Source organism: Corvus hawaiiensis, chromosome 1 (assembly GCF_020740725.1).
Source record: "Corvus hawaiiensis isolate bCorHaw1 chromosome 1, bCorHaw1.pri.cur, whole genome shotgun sequence".
In the NCBI taxonomy this organism is placed as follows: Eukaryota; Metazoa; Chordata; class Aves; order Passeriformes; family Corvidae; genus Corvus; species Corvus hawaiiensis.
The window spans coordinates 5,273,760-5,291,936 of record NC_063213.1 but is presented as its reverse complement, the minus strand read 5'-3'; the positions used below and the strand labels follow the sequence as shown (position 1 = coordinate 5,291,936).

At 42.3% G+C, this 18,177-nt stretch overlaps 1 protein-coding gene across 5 annotated transcripts in view; it reads right to left on the bottom strand.

Annotated features, from left to right (window-relative positions):
- LOC125333446 (sodium channel protein type 5 subunit alpha-like) overlaps window positions 1-18,177 on the bottom strand; it is a 216,089-nt gene that overhangs the window by 125,051 nt on the left and 72,861 nt on the right. For all 5 annotated transcript variants that reach the window (XM_048319415.1, XM_048319370.1, XM_048319497.1 and 2 more), the window contains exon 8: window positions 12,448-12,511. In XM_048319415.1, coding sequence (XP_048175372.1) covers window positions 12,448-12,511 — 64 coding nt within the window. The remainder of the gene's footprint in view (window positions 1-12,447; window positions 12,512-18,177) is intronic.

Sequence of the window (18,177 nt, the reverse complement as noted above, 5' to 3'; positions counted from 1 at the left end):
AAAAAGCTTTCCTTGTGTGTCTTGTAGATTACTGCATTAAATGGCATGCAGATAGTATGAATTTTGCTGGCTCTCATTAACCTTTGAGGCTCTTTACAAGTAATTTTCTAGCCCCATATACCAGAAAAGATAAAAAACACTCTCAGTGGTACTGTGTAAGCACTGAACTGCATCATCAAGTGAAACACAAGGCAGAAGAGATCCTGGGTCAAGGTGCCATCCTCTCTCTCAGAACAGATTAGTCAAAAACCCCCTCGGCTCCTGCACATCAGAAGCCACTCTCCAAAAATAAGGTATGACCCATTAGAAATTGAAGACATAGAAATATGCAAAGGCTTCCTTCTTTATGTATCCTAGGAAGAGACTACGAGATCAAGTGCCCTGGAGCCCTATGGTATTTGGGAATTTTTTGGGTGAAAACTAACATCTGGAGAAGCAGATCTCAGCAGAATGTGCAGCTACACCAGCTCTCCCTGTTCTCCTTAGCCTTCAGACAGAGATGAATCTGGTACAATTCCCTGCAAATTCCAGCTGCCACAACTAGGGATGGCTGGAATATGAGGGATTTTGGACATCACCAGACATGTAAAGTGTATAGCTCTTAGCTTCATTTTCTCCTAGAAAAAAACCCTAGAATTTCTCAATCACTGCTATTTTATACCAAAGCAGAATATTTCCACAATTTAAAACACAAAGAAGAAATATAAATAATGCAAACTAATTTTTAAAACACCAGAAAAAAGAAGTTGACCCCTGAGAAACCAGAGTATGCCTCAGTATAAAAATCGGTATTCTTTTACTTTAAAAAATATAATTTTTATACAGATATAAAACAAACTTTTAAAGCACAGGATAGCAACCTGTATGGTATATTGAAATGAGAATATGTTGCTATACAAATCTGTGGTGTCTGCCACCACCCTTAGACATTCAACAGCACTTTTAGAATCTTAATTTTATATCAGTAGTGAATCACAAATTTTAAAGTAAGTCTGCTTTGAATGCTGATAAAAGGAGTGCTGAAGCATTGCAAAATGTGTGCAGATCCTTGTTTACAGTAGTTTTCAGAAAAAGCAATGAAAAATGAACAGCTGATGTTTAGTGAATTAAATGTAACACACAAGTGAGGGTATAAGAAGTGATTCTGTCACCTTAGGTAGAACCAAGATAGCTTATACCAGCTGAGAATTTAGATAACAATTATATCTCACAAAGAAAGAAAAAGAGCCACTTCTAATTTTTTCCCTGCCAGTCTAGAAAAGCCTCCTTCTAGATCTTTCCTACTTCTACTACCTATTTTTTCCTAACAAGAGCCACATTTGAATAAAAAATACAGTAACATTACTGAGTTAGAAGATAATAATGTGCAGAAATCTATTTTTTCCCCCTAAAATATGTAGATGCACATTGAATCTCAAGGAATTGTATACCCATGTCCTTTTTTGAGGCAGCCTTTTTCATTAAATCTCCTCTCTCCCAAAGGCAGCATCTGCTGTCACTCTGCTGTAGAGACATGAGATTTCTGCCTGTGATCTGCTGCTGCAAAGAACCTTCATCACCCGTGACGTGCTATTCAACTGTTCAGGAGCTCTGAGAAATGGATTCTGCAGGCTCCTGAGAAGGAAATTCCCCTTGCTGGCTCTAAGACATCATGTCTACACAGGACATGAACATTTCTGTAAGGCTGATTATTTCTGCCATGAGAAAATGCCTGCTCTCACGCACTGGGCTTGGTTGGAAACTTTGTGATCATGTCCAGAGGTGCAGAGTCCTTTCCTTAATCTCCCACAAAAGAGAAATCCTGAGTGGCTCCATTGATCTGGTCTCATTGTTTGTATTTTAACATTATTACTAATGACTAAAACAACCCAATGCAGCTGAGAGAAACTTGCTGGTGGTTACTTTAATAGTGGACTTAAGCCTGGGCAGGGCAGTCATTTGGAAACTGGGCTTCATCTACAGTAAGTTTCCTAAAATCTTAGGCATAATGGAAATTTTTCTATTAATATCAATTAATGAGAAGGGTGAGATTTTCCTCTGAATCTCAATTAGTAGAGATAATTTCCTCTTCATCTCTTCACCCTAGAACAAGAGCCTGAAAGAAAGGGGAGCATTAGGAACGCTGGGTTGTATTTTCATAGGAATCTCTGGGCACAGACTAGAAGATACAAAGTCACGCAGGTTCACTGCCAGTGTTGCTTTCTAGGGAAACTTCTGATGAAGAAGAATATTCAAGCAAGAGCTCAAAGCACTGCACTTTCCTTGGAAAGCTGTAGGACATGGAGATGCAACCCCTCTGACTGTGAAAGGGAGCAGTGGTACCTCAGAGGAATATTTTCTGTTTATAATACAATCAGCATTATAAATACACATATAATACAATTTTTCATGTTTCATTCTGTCCTTATGGGTCCTTTTCCACTGTCTAGCTCTGCAGTGAGTGGTTTAACCCCAGCTGGTAGCTAAAGCCCACAGAGCTGCTCCCTCACCCCTGGCCCAGTGGGATGGGGGAGAGAACTGGAAGAGTAACAGTGAGAAATCTCGTGTGCTGAGATAAAGACAGTTCAATAGGACAGAAAAGGAAGAAAAGAATAATAATTTAAATAATAATAATATTAATAATTACAATAATTAAATAATTAAACTATACAAGTGATGCTCAGTGCAATTGCTCACCCCTTGCTGACCAATGCCCAGCCAGGTCCCAAGCAGTGGCCCCAGCTAGCTCTTCCCCCGGTTTACGTACTGAGCATGACTTCATATGGTCTGAAATATCCCTCTGGCCAGTTGGGGTCAGCTGTCCTGGCTGTGTCCCCTCCCAGCTCCTTGTGTCCCCCCAAGCCTCCTTACTGGCAAAGCATGAGAAGCTGAGAAGTCTTTCACTTAGTAGAAGCATTTCTTAGCAACATCAGTGTGTTACCAACATCAATCTGATCCTAAATCCAAAACACAGCATTGTAGCAGCCACAACGAAGAAAATTAACTCCATCCCAGCTGAAACCAGGATAACATACTTCTCTAATACTGTTTTCAGCTTTAAGAGCATTCAAACGAGGTGCTGCAGCATGAAAAGCATGAACTCCAGCCCAAAAATGCTGTTAATGTTAGCTTACATCCTTCTTACAGCAACCAGACACGTAAGACAGAATTTCCTACTTGTCAGCTCCTTATTCCTGCTCACCCTCCTTTGTGGCCAACAGAGAGATAACCCACAGGGTATGGGAATATGTTAAAAATACAGAGAGAAAAAAAAATGCTGCTTCCCAGAAAAACACTACAGAAATTTAGGTGTAAGGCTCTTACATGAGAATATTATTCTGCAACTGACACCATTTCCTCTGAGGATTTTTTTAAGGAGCCTCAAGATTTTACTGAACCTGCCTCCATGTATGATATTAAGCTTACCCCTTTGGATTTTTTAGCAAACTCTTCAGCCTCTTTTACTTCAGGGAAGCATTTGAGAGGATTGTACTCTCCTCTGATGCACAGAGATGGGCAACAACAGCAAGCTACATAAATATGCCATCCTCCACAGCAGCGTCACAGGATGCTGTTCAATTGATCACAATAAAATTAGTGTCATTGATTTGGAAAAGTTAAAAGCAGCAGCCTACCTACCTATCCATCAGGCTGTAATCAGCACTGTAAGCTGGCATTGGTACAGGAAATTAAAGGACATAAGAAACAGCTTTGGTTTAAATAACACAGGCTGGGAATGCCAGAGAGTTGTAGCTGAGGGGCATAATTACACAATGCTCTGTCTCAAGAGTTTAATCCAGGCAAGCCAAGCAACCTGGTGATCCAGGCTACAGTGGCCAATAGGCTTGGGCAATAAAAGATTTGTAAAGCGACCATGCACTGGATTGTAACAACCAGATCCTGAAAATACAGGGACGGTTGTCCATGTGCTACCAGGAGTCAGCATCAATGACATCTGCGGGGTGAAGGCTGCACTTCCCTTGAGTTTAGGTTCCAGAGGGACACTCTGGCTTGCTCACTACAGAAGCAAGGCAGCACATACCACAGACACAGCAAAAATTAAAAAAGCCAACCCCTGTTTTGGTAAGGGTCCCTTTTCCTGCTCAGGTCACACCTTAAGCCTAAGAATGCAGAAATCAAGATGAAAAGTTTACAGCTGATGTCTTTGACACATGGCTGATTCCTGGGGAATGGAAATTACCCTGGTGGCTGGAAATGGAACCTCCAAGGTAGGGTTTCAAACCTTGCAGACTTTGACAGACAGACAATGCCCACGGCCTCCATGGCTGGTTGATGAGCACAGTAGAGTCTTCCTCAACCTGCCTCACCCTGCTAAAGTCCACAGAACACAAAAGAGAGGCTTAAATTTCCTTTAGACCACAGACCTGAGTATTTTTCCCTGCACTTTCCATATTTTCTTGTTTCCCTTGACTTTGAGGGAGGAGACCAGCAGCCAAATCAGGAGTGCATACTGGGGGGAACAAAGATCCTTAGACTGACATTTGCTCTTACCTGAAAAAATTAAACTATCCATTCTAAAACAGGAAAATATTTTTAAAAATGAATGTTGTAAGGGTAACTGGGCATGGAGGAGAAAGGGGCCAAAAGCCAACAGCACTTCATCCAAAGCCACTGATATCACTGGGTGCTTGATGTGCCTGAAAATCACAGGTTTCTCTCCTTCCCCTGCTCTTTCTGCAATATTAAAGACTAAACATGGTTAGAGGGTCTAACTATTCCCCACTAATTACAATCTAAAAGCCAAGATCTGACTTGCAGTGGCATGCTTTGTCTTGGATAGGTCTGACCAGGAGCCCCCAGCAGCTCTCACTCCAAGCATCCAAATGGACAGAGAGAATTTGAAGGACGTTTTTAAAAGCAAGGGAAAGGGTGCCAATTGTCTGAAATGATGGAAGTGCAAGCAAATTGAACCATATGCTGCAGGGAAAAGGAAAAAATAAAGTGATGATGACAAAGAAGAGAAGAAATGCTCAGAATAAAGAGCAACATCAAGCAAGAGTTGAAACTGGAGGAGAAAAGAGGAGGTGCCCATGAGCAGGCTTGCTCACAGGCTCAGAGCACCCACTGACCTGTGCATGCTGCTGACTTGTATCCAGGAAAAGTTTCAGCCTTCCCCACTGGCTGCTTGCTCCGGCAGATGGAAAAGCCGTGGATTCAGCCTGAGACATCAGAGCCCTCCGCGCACGCACGCCAGCAGAGAGGGGAACAACTGCCTGCCCTGCAGTGTGCCTTCTTCAGAGCCCATGCTGCAGCCAGGCAAGCAAGCTCTCATTTCTTTTGACTCAGTCCAGTGGCCAGACACCGGATCTTCTGTCTAACCCACCAAACAAAATGTAGGGCAATAATTTATCATCATAAAGATAATAGTAGATTACTGCCTAATGAAGGCTGTAGCCTCTAGTAAGTCTGCTTCTCTCATATGGCTGATGAGCTTATTACAGCTTTGACTAAGAGGTAATATTACCCCTCCTTAAGAATTGAGTGGATTTGGATTTAATCCCTACTGCTGCTGTTTGACCAGAGACATGATCTTCCAAATACACCACTGATCCCTAGGAATGGGGACTGTTATTACTGTTCCTAAACCTTCAAAATACCTCAAGTCATGCCCATTGCCCCTGTAGCACCTTTGAGATGTCATAGTTGCTTTCTGTTTGTTTAGCATGCGCAAGCAAGAGGCTTTCTCACCATGAGCAAACCACCCTCACTCTCCTGTCACTGTAGCCAGCTCAGAGTAAACAGAAAAGCTGATGTGATTTACATCAGAATCTAGGTAAATTCATTTAAGTTGTGCTGCATAGCCTGAAGGTTTGAAACAAATTCACTAATATTGCTTGATAATCTGGGGTGTAATTACGTTTTTAACTCTAGTAGTTTAAACAACACAATTCTTTCCAAAATACCCCTGCTCTGGTGACATTTGAAGAGGACACATTTGGAAACTGCGTCCCCCTCCTCACTCAAGCAACCTTTACAGCCTCTCCCACTTGTCAGCCCAGCTGTACCACATCAGGCTGCATTTGGTGAGGGTAATGCACATACCAATCCCACTGGGCACATGCCAAAGCTTCCAGTATCCCATTCCCTAGGATGGACCCATTCCTGCAGCAAGTTGAACACTGGCAGACCATGACCTGCCTGACAAAGCTAGGTAGTCCTGACATCACTTGCAGGGCTTTCTCCTGACTTTACCCATTGCTGTTGCTCGCCAGGAGTGTCTATGTGCAACACCTCCACCCCACTCATCCATGGACTGCACTTCTGAAATGCCAAACCTCCAAGCCAAGAGAGCTCTTCTCATCCTAATTTTCCATTATCCAGCACAATATGGCTTGAATCTAGGACCTTCTTATAGAAAACAATTGATAACAACAACAGCAATAATAATAACACCACAGATTTACGTTCAGGCAACTCAGGGCTTCAATGGTCCTCACTGCCAGCAGCAGGACAACAGAATCAACTTGGTGCACTTTTCCCTGGTGCAGCTCCCCAGTTTCTAGTGCAGTTGGGGTTATGTTGCTGGAGGTTGTTTGACACGTTCTGGCAGACATACATTCTTCCAGACTCTCCCCTGCCAAGGTCTGGAGGAGAGCTGCGGTAGCACTGGTGGAAGCACCCGATAGCAGCTCTCCCGCTCAGCATGAAGCATGTTTCTTCTCTACCCTTGAGGGGTGTGATAAGCCTTTACAAGGGGCTTTAAATCACCTCGTGGAGGATGCATAAAGGCAAAGGAATGTTACTACAGCTCAGAGAGATCAAAGTGCTGCCTCGCTGTATGTGTAACGAGCGTGCTGACAGGATGGAGATGTGGAGAAACTGCCACAAAAACACTGCTTTTGGTGCTCATGGAGACTATGAAAACAGGCATCTGATGCAATTTTATGTGTGGGTATTAATTACCTTAGTAAAACACCACAACAGAAAAGCAAACAAAGGGTTTTGGGTTTTTTTTCTGATAATACCTTAGAAAGAGTTAGGACTAACACAAAAACTTTGAGGAGCGCTACAACACATGGTCATTCCTTCATCCCTTATACGCAATGAGCTCAGTGACAGAATTTACCAAACCATAGAGAACCTTGCCCCACAGTGTACATTATTTTAATGTATCCTGTTAAGAAAAATCAAGGTCATAGTGAGAATAAAGGTAGCTAAAGTTTCTATAGCAACAGTTACTAGGATGCAGTTGCCAAAGGTGCTTTCTTGTTGTTCCTGAAGTAGATTTACTGACTGCTTTTCCTTCCTGTTCACTAGTCTTTTTTGGTAGTATCAGTACAGACATGATGCAAATCTGCTTTCATTGTCAGTATGATCTTGTAGACTAGTCCTGCCCATGAGCTAAATACACAGGACATATCATGTGCAAGGGAAAAAAAAAAAATTAAGCAGTCTGACTTTGAGATCCAAAGGGGACATAACTGACTTAAAACATGTACACTTTTCTGAAAAGCCAGCTCCTTGTTGTAATTGCAAGTGAAAAAGTGAAAAGAAAGAATTTAAGTTTCTCTTTCATGTCTGCTTGTTTACTTTGTACATTGACAGCATCTTGTCTCTTTCTCCTAATGGACAAATTTCCTTGCTATTTCTATTGCTCAACCAAACCTTCAGGCAGGAGGGGAAATAAAAACAGCAGCCTAAGCATAGCAGAAAAACATCCCTGTGAAATTACAGCAGGATGAAAGTGGAAATGCTTTAGAGCTGAAATGTATCTTCCTCTCTCACAGACAGATAATTCCACGCTGCTGCAGCCCAAAATCTTTACTCTGTGGGGAAGCAGGGGACTCTGCAGTGCTGGTCACCTCACCAAACTGGATGGTTAAATGTCACCAACAAGGGACAAGCTGGAACTGCACTGGAGGGCTGTTGTGGCCTGACAGGGATCTGCTCCACTCTGGGAATCTGTTCTGGTGGCAGCAACCGTGCCCTAGCAGGTGTGCTCTAGCAGGATGCCTCGCTGGATCTGAAGGTGTGACCAGGACTCTCAGGACTCCTGAGAGCAAGGGCCTTGGAGCTCCCTCACTTCTTGCCTGGTGTTGCCCTTGTCCCATCGCCTGGGGCCAGGCACCAAGTGCTGCTTTGCTCTTGCTGCAGGTTCTTTGTTCTTGCTGTAGGTCCCTAAGCACACCCCAAAGCACCACTTCCAGCTACCCTTCCCTTCCCAAGCCTTCCCCTTGTCACTATCACCACAAATACTCATCTGTGGATTCGTGGCAATTTTGCACTGCAGGGCCACTTTCACACAGCAGGGCAGACACATAGGATGTGCATATATATAAATAAAAATATATAAAGTGTACGGTGGTGTCTGCTGTCACCTGCTGCTCTGCACCCTTCACAAATCATGCTCCACTTGATGCTAGGGCTTGATTTCACTAAGGACAGAGCAGTTCCCACCTTCTGCTCCTACCTAAGGTCTCTCATATACTTGATCACTATGCTGGATCTTTACTGCCCCTTCCTTGAGACTGAAACAAGGTGTTCAAAATTGGATAAGCTACATACTGGGGATTAAATTGAAAAGCTAATTTACAGAATTTGTAATCCCTTTCTAAAATCAGACTATTTGAGCTTTCTCCATTTATTTTAAACAAATCAAATAGAAGAAGCTGGAATTGTAAAGAGAAACAAATTGTGTATATCCCAGTGCAGCCACATCCAAAAGAACTACTAAATTTAACCTTGAAATGCATTTAAAAACATCAACAACTCGGCAAATACACTACTTTTTTGTTGGTTTTTTTTGTTAAGAGAGCCTTACTGTTAGCATTGCTCCCAGTCTGACCAATCTGTGACACACAGAGAATTTTTCCATCAGTGTAGTTTCCTGAATGTGCTCATTGTGAAACACCAAGCACGTGTCACTTTGAGCCAAAGAATATCTTTGATCACAATCATTTGATTTCCCCTCTTCTCCAAAAGTTACTTCTTATTTCCATTGTACTCTGTTCCCTGTAAGCACAAAACAAATTCCTGCAGTACATCAAGGGCGAAAATGCAGTCAGATAAACAAAATGAAAAGCAACAGGAAAGTGCAGTTTGATTAAATGAAGAAAAGTCAAATTTCAGGAATCAAGAAGAAGGCTTCTGAAGCATCACATGGGAAATCTCACAGACAGATTAGCCCTTGTGCACCTAAGAAATTTGCCATCTCCCTGACATTCCTATCATGTCTCTGCAGCATGGTTTTAACAAAGATTCTTGAGATTGCTTGAGAATATCTAAAAACGCAAATAAATGGTTTTTTCCTTATATCTGCCAGGTCAAGTACTAGAGACATGTTTGCTGCAGCTGAGTGACATACATCTATTCAAATCCCTTCTGAACTGGAATCAATATTAGCTAGATCCATTACCTCCTGCTTTATTGGCAGCTTGGGTGCTTGTTCAGAAAACAGTCCCTCCTAGTAATGTAATAAAGCCCCCACCTTGGAGATAATTAGATTGCCTGTGATATATAGAATCCACTGATGATCATTTCCCTGCTGATTTTGGCTTGCTACTCCAGCTCAGGTTGCAGTCTCCATCACTGCACGCTCTTACATTAGACCACTCGAGTCTCATCACCTAACAATTGCCATAGCAGATTTATTATTACCTTTTTTTTAACTCTTCCATAATAACAGCAACCAGACAAACCTCAGAGTGTCATTAACATGCTTTTAAAAATGCACTGAAATGGCTTTTTCAATTGCCTCAAGATTTAATATCCTGGCCACAACACAGATATCCCTCAGTCTAACAACAAATCTTTCCAGGAGAGAACACACGACACTGCCCTTCCCTGAATTTCCTTTGGGTCCTCAGTGGATCCCAGAGGCTGATGAATTCAAGCTCCAAACTGGGAGCAAAAGCATGTTCCACAAATACTATGAACACTCAGACATGGCCCTGCCAGCTGTCTTTCCTTACCACACCTTCCTGCTGCCTTGATGGGTTCCCAATTTAAGTGTCCTCATTTGTCATGAAATTCATTACTAAAAAAAGAGGAAACCACAGCCTGATGCATTTACTTCCTCTTAACTCCCCTCCCCTGATCCTGCGGTGCAACCTGCCCCAGAAAGTCCCAAGCAAGCAGATTTTGGTTTACCATTGAACACTCTTGCTCTTGGCTTTGATCATTGAAGGGTGAGAGAAAACAAATCCACTTGTTAGATACGTCAGCCTGTAAATGATGCTTTCCCTGTCCCAACAGGTGGGAATATATGACTTTGCACATCCCCTGGGGCCTTAGGATCATCTTTCCAATTATCTTCATGTCTTTAAACAACGGAACTGGATGACTGGCAGTTACTCTGTGCAATGTACAGCAGATGAGAAAACACTTGCTAGTCCTGAGCTAAAAAAACCAGTGTAAGTAGGGATATTTATTACCCATTTTTAGGCATTTAAACTCAAACCTTACCCAGTGGTATTAAATACTTAACTAAAACAGCAAAAGGCTGAAGAAGAAAGAACTGAGGCATAAAGGGAAAGCTGGTTTCCCTTGATGTCACAAACACTGACAGTTTTGATGTCTTTATCAAAACAAGTACAAGAACACTCAGTTCGAGGGTGGCAATTTCTTCCTCTTATACTCAGGAGCTGCAAGTTCTCCCCTGGCTGGTTCAGGCTGTAACTCTCTCGTGGGCACAGTGCCTCCACCAGAGGTTTCCTCCTATCATGGCTTTTTGCTGACACGCTGCAATTTATTAACTTTCCTGGGAAGGAAACAGGGTGGGTTTGCCTTGCTAGAAACTAACCCTTAAATCCATACAGGCTGCCAATATACAAATACTCCAAGGACATTGGATTGGTATTTAACTTCCCACCAGCTGAACAATTCCAAAGCAGTAGTAATTGACTCTTTCAGCATTGCCCATGAGCAGCAGCATTCCACCACCATGCCTCAGGTCATCAGTGAGAACAAAGGATATTCCATGACACAAAAAGTATTGTTGCTGTGCACAACACTCGTTTTTCCCAATGTTATTGCCTATTGGTTTGCAGAGGCTGAGGTTCACCAGCACAATGCGGATTGCCAAATCCAGGGATTCCCAGGAAACATCCCCATAGCCTTGGAGCTCTGCCTGAGCCTGGATAAATGCAATGTATTACAATCAACAAAGGGCTTAATTAATGGATGCTGACATCGTACCTCCCGAGGAACAAACAAAGGGGAAAGCATGGCCCGCTGCCCAAGGATCTTGGAGTCTAACTCAGGCTGGCAATATGGATCAGACACACCAGGCCTGCAGAGGGAAGGCTGACACTGAGCTTTCCCTTTGTCTGATGTCAATACAGATACAGGCAGTGGCAGCAGAAAGCAAAATGTCTCTCCCCAGGACCTCAGGGCTTTTCTTGCTTTTTTGTCCACAAGCAAGTTCAGATTTTATCTTCCCTTCATCTTCCTGCTGCCTCCCTGCACACACATGCCTTTTTTCTCATTAAATTCTTCCTAAGTTAAACCCTATTTTTCTGCAGTCTTCAGCATTTGGTTCTACCAGCTCAGAACATCTCCCTCCAGAACTAGATCATCTCACCTCCTCCTCTCTCTTGGCTTAAGACACCCATCGCCCTGGTTCAGATGCTCTCATATATTTGGCTCAAAAGCTCCTCTATCCCACCACTCCAAGGTATTTTCCACCTTCTCCTACAGTTCCTAACAGCCTGCAATCTTTGCATGGCTTTTAATTTTCCTCTGACCACACAAGATCCCATCTCTTTCCATCCTATCTGAACTCTTTCACTTCCATCAAGATCATGAGAAGCTGTCAAATTAAATCACACGCTCTGACAGTGCACTTGGCCCTTGAGGATGGGATGCAGGAGGAACCACTGGCATCTATAGATGGCAGGGATATGAATAAAGTCCTTTGTGCAGAGGATGTTAGCACACCCCTGGATCTCTTCACTGTCTATACAATGAGAAAATTAAATACACGTAGTCTACAAACAAATCAAGTGCAAATGTAGATCACAAATCTGAGTACCTTCCCAGCTCCAAAACATGCTATTTTTGGAACATTTGTTGATCTGTTTATCTTCCTTTGCCAAAAGCCAGGAATTCATCATCAGTTTAAGTCCCTCCAGGCTTTCTGTTTATAATCCTGCTTCATTTCCATTAAAATACTCTCCACTCAGCCAAAATGTTACTTAGTTTTCACTATTTTTTTACTGAGAAGTTCAAATGTATTGAAAAAGAACTGTAATAAGGCCCCTAAAGGTTTTAAACCTGAATAACTGACACACAGAAACTTCTCTTCCCTGCAGTTGAGAAGATTGTGTTACTATGCACAATATTGTCATTATCCTCTCTCCTATTATGCCTAGACACAAGGAAGTTGAAATATCTACTTCATGCTGGTGAAAAGTGGACAGAACTAGAGGAAAATGTAGCAATAATAATAATAATAATAATAATATAACAAAACCAGACCAGAAGTGAAGATATTTCTAAAGTACTTACCCAGCATCAGTGCTATTGCCACACAGTAACACATCTTCTGTACCATTCTTTATGAAATAGTTCACTGCAACAGAAATAGAGAAATGGCTTTTCAATAAACACATTCTGGGAATGATAACGTTCGAAAATATCATCCACCACCCAGCATACTCAATTGGGACAGCAACTGAGAGATGAATGGTGTGCTTTTGCTTTGTTTTGCTAACTTTAACTTCTATAAATTGGAAAAATAAATATATTTTTTTCAAATCCCTGTAAGCACTTGCTGTTTGTATTCTGAATCTGGCCAGTTGAATAAGGTGGCAACGGGCTGTGGGCAAGGTTTTTAGGAAATGCTACTCAGCCGTGTCCCTCTCTGTTCAAACCAAGAACACTGCTACTAAATTCTGTAAGTGTAATGAAACCACACCATATGCTATCCTGTAACTTTTAGTCTCTACACTGAGGAGACACATATTAATTGAAGTCTGTGGTAGAAATTACTGAATCATAGGTTAAAAATGTAACCAGCTATAATTCAGAATGTAATAATATTAACAAAGCAGCCCACTCCCTCAGTCTGGTGGATTCTGCTCAGCGTAGAAAACACACAGTATAAAGCAAAAGAAACAAAAATGCACGCTGTTAAAGATCAAACAAACAAGGAAGTATTCACAAAGACAAATATTTATCACTGTAGTCATCTCTAATGGCAATGGAGAGAGATAGACACTTCTCAAGGGAGACTCAGGAGCAAGCTAAGTTTAAGTGCTGTGGCTCAATCCCGGGCTGATCATCAATAAGGCTTAAGGAAATAAGCATCTCCTGGCTAATGAGAGACTTTGCATACACACTTCTTCTTCTATCCCCATCCAACCAAGACTAACATTCAGAGTAAATAACAGTACAGGAGGCCAATTTCTTCTCAAAAGGGTAAGAAAAATCTGTGTTCCAGAGGGAATGTGAAGAAAAGGAGATGTTCTAAGGAACATCTCCAACACCTGGATGGTGGCAGGGAAGAACAGATAAAAGCATTGCTCTAGAAACATAATAAATTCAAAACGTAGGTGTGCTGCTCGCTGAGGAAAGGTGAATATTCTGGTGTGGCTTGCTGCAGCAGAGAGGACGTGATCCCCTCTTGACTAAGACGTGATGGTGGCAGCCTCGCACAGTAAGGCTTTGTGAGCAGAGGGGCCTCTGCAGATGCTGCTCACAAGAGGTTCTCCATTCCAGGCTAACCCTCTGTTGTGAAATGCTTTAAAAATCAAGAGTGACAGCTTATCCAGGCGGGCTATGCAGAGAATGCTCAATGGCTCAACCACCGAACAGATGTGCTGTGGCTTTCTCTGTAAGCTGTGAGCGGTGGAAAAGCCCTGCTCTGCTGCATGCCAAGAGAGAATTACTGCCCAGGAGCTTGTGGTTACAGGGGCACGTGATGGTGTTCACAAGTTATCAGAGCACAGATCCTGCTCAGATTGGATGCTTTTCCCCTTTGTCTGACATGTGGGCTTTCTAGGGAAACACCTTGTGTGACAGCAACACTCAGGAATTGACTGTGGTTAAGGGTTGGTGATCAATCACCACAGAACGGAGGAGAACGCCATGTCTGCATCACCTTTCACCCTCCAGTTCTTCTGGGAAAAGACTTGTGCTTTTCTCTGGACAGGTGGCATCTTATTTGGGATACACGGAGTTAGTGACACAAACACACCAGACCACTTTCTCTCCAAGCTAGATCATCTTTCAGGTCCTTTCCAACACAAACCATTCTATGATTTTATGATTCGAGGTTTGATTGAAATTCTGGAGCACAGTATTGGTTGAAAACCAAAATGACATCTCCTGGTCAGCTAAATCAGAAGATAAGAACGGAGTCTGAGGACAGAATTAAGGAGGACAAGGATTCTCTGTGTGCAAACAAGAAATTTGAAATCTCAAGAACAGACAAAATTCTGTTGTCTGCTGTTGACTTAAACATTTACATTTCTAAAACAAGCAGTAAGGCAGATGCCAAAGAGCCCCATGAAATGCAGGGTGGGGAACTGGTGTGTAGGTGCTGCTGGGAGGGACATCTTCACCACGGGGTGTGTGCAAGGAGGTGCCACAGCCACTGTGACAAACCTCAGGCTGAGGAAGACGCGAGCCCCTGATTCCCCTCTGAAAAATTAAAGGGGAATTAGAGCTTTATACCCAAGGAGACAAATTGCTGCATTATCAAAAATGTGCACAACAATCAATCTTTCCTTCAAAGCCTGTTGGTTTGGATTTCAATCAAGCCTGCTGGGCAATCAGAGGGCTGCAAGAAGCAAACAGGTTTTCACTCTTGCTTTAAAGAACAAACCACCTTGGTACCATATTAACCCATGGCCTCAGCTTCCCATCAGTTAACTCTAACGTGGGCAAAGAACTAGAAACTCCTTTTTCATGTAGAGTAGGATTTTCTCTCTGAAAACTGCTCAAACTGAGCAACACCACCTGAAAACACAATGATTTTTCATTGCCTTGGAAGATTGCAATTAATTTTTGGGGTTTTTTTTTGTTTTCACTGAAAAATTTCAGCTTGTGATTGGGAGAAAAAGGAAAACAAATATGGAAAATAAAACTGAAACCCTCTATTTTAGGTGTTTGCTTTTGGTTTTTGATCTTTAATTTTTCAAGTAAAATTAAGCCAAAACCATGATATTTGTAGCACCTGTGTGTGTGTATATAAACTTTATGCAACGTGCCATTCTTTCCAAAGCAAATGCTGATTTTTTTTTTCTACCAGCTTTACTAAGTATATTTATATCAATATAAATATTGATGCCACTGTTATAAACAATACATTGCCTTTTAGGAATTTTTCTACAGGAATTTCCAGAGCAAGGTAACTATCTGGTCATATTAAAAGAATTAAAAATGGTCTGAATAACAAGGTCTCCTGGAAGACCGTGCTCTGCCTCCTACACTTGTCAAAGCAAAAAACACTGGCCATAATTTTAAAGTCACTATATGCAAGTGATTAAAAACACAAATTCCCCATGAAATTCTATTTCTATTTCCCAAATTCTATTCCTGCCATATCCTCCTTCCAAAGTCAGTTCCTCACCATTTTGTCTGTTTCATTCTACACTTTTTCTGATTTTTCAATACCTTTCAGATCTCTGTATTGCTCCCTCCCACAACAGCTGATTCTAACACAGCAAACATTCACAATATCTCTACTTGTCACATTAACAGAAAAAAAAATGCAAACTTCCTCAAAAAAAGCATTTTCCAATTAAAAATATGCTTCACCTTATGTTTTCCACACCTCTGTCACTCAACTGAGCAGAAAGCCAGTAGGGTACATAGACTGCAAGGTAGAAACCTTCCTCATTTCTGTGTGAAGGAAAGCAAAACTTTCTCATTCAGAAAAGTAAAAAATGTTTGAGTCAGCTTAGAAAACACAATTTCTGCCTCCAGTGTATGTTCCTCCTTTGAAGGCCCTACCGAAATGTTATTTTCACTCATCTTACAACAAATTAATTCCAATTTTAAAAAAAACCCAACAACAACCCATTATATTATCACACTTGCATAAAGAGCAACATTCAAATATCATTAGTCACTGCCCAGAGAAGAGTCCTCTGGCTGACTTTCTAACAAAAACTTCAGAGAGGTGTTTGTTATCTCGGACTATTTATTGCAGCCACACGGGCGCTGGCTGCTTGGAGACTTTCTCCCTGCGCTGGGGCTGGCACAGAGCACTGACAGCCACCCAACGTCCCGATTCCAAATTTAAAATGCAGTTCAGAAAGCTCCATCTCCTTACAGTTGTGATACATAGCACAGAAAGGGAATAGACACCACCCCCTCCTCGCCCTTTCGCCCACGGGCGCAAACACACTTTGCCTCGTGGTAATACACAATAATTAAAATGAATCCTTGCTGCACTTGCTGCGTGCACACTGTGTCACACACGGCGAAGCCTCTAATAAATGAAATTGAGTTTGGAGATGAAAAACATGCCTCACAAAAGCCATGGAACAGGCTGTATTAAGGGTGTTATTAGGGGAGAATGCTTGGGAAAAAAAATGGCACTGCCAGTTAGTTCTCCTTGGCTAAAAGGGGTTGCAAATAATTATAATAATCAGTTACTCTCCTGTTGCTCAGCCCATGACAGGGCATCTGGCTCTCCTTTGCTCTCCCCTGGCATCTGCTGCTGCTGACCCTTCTGCTGAGTTTCAAAGGCTCTTGTGTGCTCTCCTCTCCCTGCTTCCCGTCCTCCCTCTGTCCCTGCGAAACCACTTCTGGCCCAGCTCTCTGCTGCCTCCATACCCTGCAACCATGTGGAAGAACATTTCCAAAATGTCAGTTCAAAAAGGAACAGGAGGAGTTATGGCCAAGAGGGTTGGGTGGGTAGAAGGAGCAGAGATCAAGGGGACAACTTTATGTACAGCATTGGCAACTGCATGACTTTGTGGTAAACACAGCCTGGAATTCCAGGCATGAGTTGTCCTGCAGGAGATATGGAGGGGCTGGGAGGAGGTTGTAGAAAATCATACAACGAGGTGGTGGGAGGAAAGTGGTCCCCTTCAGTTTGAGTCTCTCTGGTAGGCTCCTATTAGTGCTTCTCCCCACGCTCCAGACAAGTCAGAGAAGCAATTTCCCTGCCAGGCTCAGCAGTCGCCACAGCACAGAAAATATCTCCAATTTTGACAGTACAGATTTTCCCCTTTTGAGAAAAAGCCACTAAAAATATCAATCAAGCCCTCTTGAGCTAGATGGCTCCCGTGCACTAGAAGAGGCTCTGAAAGCCTCAGAGATCCACAGTACATGGTTCGTGCTGCTCACATGGTCTGAGGGAACAAAAAGCACATCAGGAGAGGAGGAAAAGCACATCAGGAGCTTTTGGAGACGTGCACTAGAGGAGAGTGGAGAATTTAGATGCTGTCAGATTGGCTTAGGGACCTTGCCAAGTCCAGGAGCATGGCCCCAGGAAGATGAGACAGGAGACAATGACTAGCAATAAACACACATCTGGCTTTTAAACATCTTCAGATATCCTCCTTCTATGCCTCTGTGCCTCACCAGTCACTCAGACCCACACACTTAGGGCTATAGGGTGCATAGCATATAACTAAAAGCACATTTAGTACCACTTGTTTAGACATATGCTCCATATGAATAGGTAGCAAAGTGCTGAAGTGTGCTCTCTGGAAGTTTTCTAGATGTTTTGTGTTTTATGGAATTTTTTCATATGTTTCACACAAAAGAATTAAAATAAAAAGCTGCTACAAAGGTTGAATGCATTTGATTACAGACAGATGATGGAAAAACAGAAAAAAACTAACTTCTGCACTTACTGTGATAAAGAAAACAAATAAATTGGATCAAAAAAGGGCTGAGAGACAGAAAACATGGATTAAGCTGAAAAGACAGTGTGCAGGATATCTGTGGGCTAATAGAGGGCTGCACCTGCATTTCTTTGTTACATTTATACGTACAATGGAAAGAGAGGGTGAACAGAGAGGTAACAACATCTCCTATACACAGTATTTTCCAGGTAAATAAAGTCTGAGGTGTGGATTGAATGAGGAGCACTAGAGAGACCTACTCCACTAAAACAAAAGAGTGGAGAAATGCAAAGTGGGATATTCAGTTGTCAGAAAGTGAAGTAAAGCAGAGAAGGAGAAAATCTCACCTATCCAAAACCTTGTCAGTCCTTAAATTCCCTGACTAAATTCAGATAAGAGAGACGGATTTTTTTTTTTTGGAGGGATTCTTAGT